The 3455-nt window shown below is 38.6% G+C and overlaps 2 protein-coding genes across 3 annotated transcripts; both read right to left on the bottom strand.

Moving 5' to 3' along the window:
• Positions 1-26: 26 nt before the first annotated feature.
• LOC113208311 (S-adenosylmethionine mitochondrial carrier protein) lies at positions 27-1247 on the bottom strand (the record flags this gene model as incomplete). 2 transcript variants are annotated; one of them, XM_052271085.1, is given in 5 exon segments in its annotated part: positions 27-298; positions 377-486; positions 565-721; positions 913-966; positions 1095-1247. In XM_052271085.1, coding segments are annotated over 4 exon segments (575 nt in total), but the record flags the coding sequence as incomplete, so codon positions are not given.
• An 89-nt stretch (positions 1248-1336) lies between these two features.
• LOC113208312 (SOSS complex subunit B1-B) lies at positions 1337-3108 on the bottom strand. The gene is made up of 2 exons (XM_026425265.2): positions 2780-3108; positions 1337-2503 (listed from the first exon to the last, which is right to left on the bottom strand). Exon 2 carries the CDS (start codon positions 2380-2382, stop codon positions 1705-1707), a length of 678 nt encoding a protein of 225 aa, XP_026281050.1. The 5' UTR covers positions 2383-2503; positions 2780-3108; the 3' UTR covers positions 1337-1704.
• Between the last annotated feature and the right edge of the window lie 347 nt (positions 3109-3455).

Below are 3455 nucleotides of genomic sequence, written 5' to 3'. Positions count from 1 at the left end.
CATTAATTAATATAATTTAAAACTGACCAGCAAGTGCTCCACACACAGCTCCTTCCCATGGATGTACACTTCGTCCACTCTTTTGATACCAAGTTGTTTTTAATATTTCCCACAGTGGAAATTGAATACAAGAGAATGGAACCTCTCTTAAGATGGTACTGCCAAATCCACGATAAAAGCCCCTGATGCCTTCCTCATGCCAAGTATTAATAGTCAACTGTAGAGCTGACTTCTTAGTAATTGAAGTTTGTAGTCTTTGCTTTATTACTTCAACTGGCACTCGTAGTGAACATGCAGCCTAAGATTGCAACCACATTGATTAGATTTGGAGCTATATTTTCACAGATGATTTAAAAATTATAGTCCCATAACTCACAATTTCACCAACTGAAGCACTCACTAAATGGACAAAGGGTTTGAAATCTTGGCCAAATAAATTTCCTAAATTAACTTTACATGAGTTGTAGGAGCAGAAAAATAAGGCAGCTACAAAAAATTTCAAGGAATTAAGCATATTTAAGATCGTACTTAATAATGTATTTATATATGTTCATTCGTACTAACCACAGGGAACTGATCCAGCAGCAGCCGGAACAATACCTCGGTACACATTTTTAAATCCTCCAGATTTCCAAAATCCTGGAGCACTTTGTAATCTAGTTTTAAGAGTGTCCAAAGGAAAAAGTGACAAATCCACAACAAGGCCAGCAGCTCCACCAGCCTACAAATTTGACAGAAAAAGGCTTTAGGTACCAAGTAAAGGCTGGAATTCCCTTGGACACACTATCAATTGCTTGCCAAGAGTTTCTAAGAATGTATAGAGTGCAAGTAGAAAGTAACCAGTAGTTTCATAGAAGTTTGTAATGCACTTTGAAATTAAGAAAAGAGAGCAAATGAAAGTTTCAAACTTACAATAATTGACGTTGTAAAAGACGGCACCCTTTCCATTATTGTTTACAAGCAAGTCTGTAATTCAAAGGTCTGAGTTGAGCAAATATACACCACCGACAGCAGACGATAGTCATGGAAAACATAACCTATCCCATTCAGGAATACTTTGCAGGAAAATAAAAATAATTATGGAGGTTTCTTACAGCAGAGGGAACGATTATCAGGAGAAACCCGGCCATCACTTTAACAACTGACATGCTCCTGATATTTAGCTCTCTTTACTTTAACTTGCTTTCCTCATAACCTTACCATCATGCTTGCTAACTGTTGTATGAAAAACTCAGCAAGGTACAAGGAGAAAAGGCGGGGAAGTTACTACAATTCAAAATTAATCTGATGTCTTTTAAATAATCTAAATTAAAAATAATACAGTAATAACAACAAATACTTTGATAAAAATTTTATTATTAGATATTTACATAGTATTATTAGAGGCAGTTCCTTATTTATCACATTGTCTATAATACGCAGAGACCAAAAAGGGATGTCAGATAACATACACAACCAAAACACAAGAAAAGAGATGCCGGATGTACACTTTTTAAGGGGTAACAGTGGAGGAATGAAAAGAATAGTATGTCCGTATTCTATTATCCGTACTGAGTTTCTAGCAAATAGAAAATGGAAAGTATAATAGTGGGATGCGATGAGTTAAGTAGGGAAAGGATCTATGTGCCTCACTTACATAGAAGAGACAAACAAAACACATTAAGATAGAAAAATCCAACAGTTTTAACAGTAGGTACCACACCCTCATCTTTTCTCATTAGCTGCTCGTGGTCTTTGCCCTCCTCTTCCCCGTTGTGTTCCTTTAGAAGGTGACTTTCTCCCACTTGACTCACTTGGGCTAGAAGTAGAACTGGTTCCAAAACGAGACCCTGCCTTTGATGGCTGTGATGAATTTTGAGTAGTTGAAGTGGGTGTAATAGTAGAAGTTGAAGCTCCTCCTGAATTTCTGTTTAATGCAGGACCGTTACTGTTGTTACCATTATTCACACCAGCACCAGAATTCATTCCAGAGTTTTTGTGCAAATTTAGGTTTTGAGCAGCTATTTGTGCTGCCAGAGTTGGATTTGGTTCACTCATATTGGGCTGCTCACTGAACAACATGCAGTATTCTCCAATTTTTTGAATATCACCTGCTTTACTGCAATATAATGTCAAACAGTTCCTCCAAAACGAAGCATAGCCTTTAGTTAGTCTGATAATATCACCAGGCTGAACATACTGCCCAGGCTCATCCCACACTGATATATTGACACAGCCAGTGGGATCTGCTACTTTACATGAACGAACTTCTCTGTTTTCTTTGGTTGTTGTTGGAGGTCCCACTTCTAACACAATTAGAGTCATGTTCAAATTTTTAGCTCCAGCCCTAAGATCTTTAATGAGGTGGTCTTTCTTGTTATCTTTCAGGAGCTGTTGGTCCATCTTGTTCTAGATTTTTGTCTTATTTTTCAGCGACAAAGCAAACCAAGCCTGGGCACTTTTCTTATAGGATAACAGTTGAGTTTCGGAGAAGAACTCCGATAGCATATCAGCCTTCAACAGCCTGCAACAATAATAGTGGGGGAAGAATGATGAAGTGTACTTATAAGGGAGAAACAAACCCCATATACTATCACTTAAAACTAGTTTAAAAACACGTATTCGCAGAGACAAATCTGTGTTGTGGGATCTGTGTAGTACCTAACCTCAAAGGTACATGTCAAATTTGACATTTAATAACTATTCGCAAGTTTTAGAAAGTTAATCTTTGAATGGGTTAAGATAAACTAGAAAATGTTTAGGTTTAAACAATTAATCCATGGAAAACAAATGTACATACGTAAATATCTGTTTTTTGTGTTCAGAAGCAAAGAATAACACACTCGACATCAACATTCAACACCCCCGCCCAGCGGCTGAAGCTGGAACGCAATTGCAATCGTATTCGCAGTAGCGGTTGTTGTTTTCAGACTCTGGGGTCGAAGAGCCCAGGTGCGAGACTAGTGCCACTACCGATGAGAAATTAATTGGCTCAGCACCTAGCTTGAAGGATGGGAGGGTTTATGGGTTTATAGTCCCGTGATGAAAAGAAAAGAGGCTACGCTCTTGATCAGAAAATCAGCCAATATTAAGAAACCTCCAAAGATACCCATTTCCCCTCCTCACGAGACTAAATCCCCTGTAGTCTCGGAATGGAGTTAAGTTAGGGCTAGGATGCCTGTCGGGGAAGTCCCGCGGCCCTAGGTACCGTCCCCAGAGAGAAATAGGTCGTGGAAAAGACGTGGACTCCACGTGGTTTCGTGGATTTTTTGTGGTGGTGGATACATCCACCAGATATCCACCACTATTTACCTTTCTAAAAAGTTGCAAATAAAATCATAAGAAACCATTTTTTTGTCAACATTTCTTACTAAATGGGATTTTTATTGTTCTGAACGCCATATTCCAGTATATTGTCAATTCGACGTGGAATCCACGTCGAATCGACGTGTTTCAGTTCGTCTGTCGTTTACACG

The sequence above is a fragment of the Frankliniella occidentalis genome, unplaced genomic scaffold (genome assembly GCF_000697945.3).
Source record: "Frankliniella occidentalis isolate FOCC.00 unplaced genomic scaffold, Focc_3.1 Scaffold149, whole genome shotgun sequence".
NCBI lineage: Eukaryota > Metazoa > Arthropoda > Insecta > Thysanoptera > Thripidae > Frankliniella > Frankliniella occidentalis.
The sequence above is the reverse complement of the archived record's forward strand: the minus strand, read 5'-3'. Positions and strand labels throughout refer to the sequence as shown.

Bases quoted from the DNA above. Each gene is read 5' to 3' on its own strand.
- LOC113208312 (XM_026425265.2), bottom strand. From the start codon at position 2,382: ATGGACCAACAGCTCCTGAAAGATAACAAGAAAGACCACCTCATTAAA.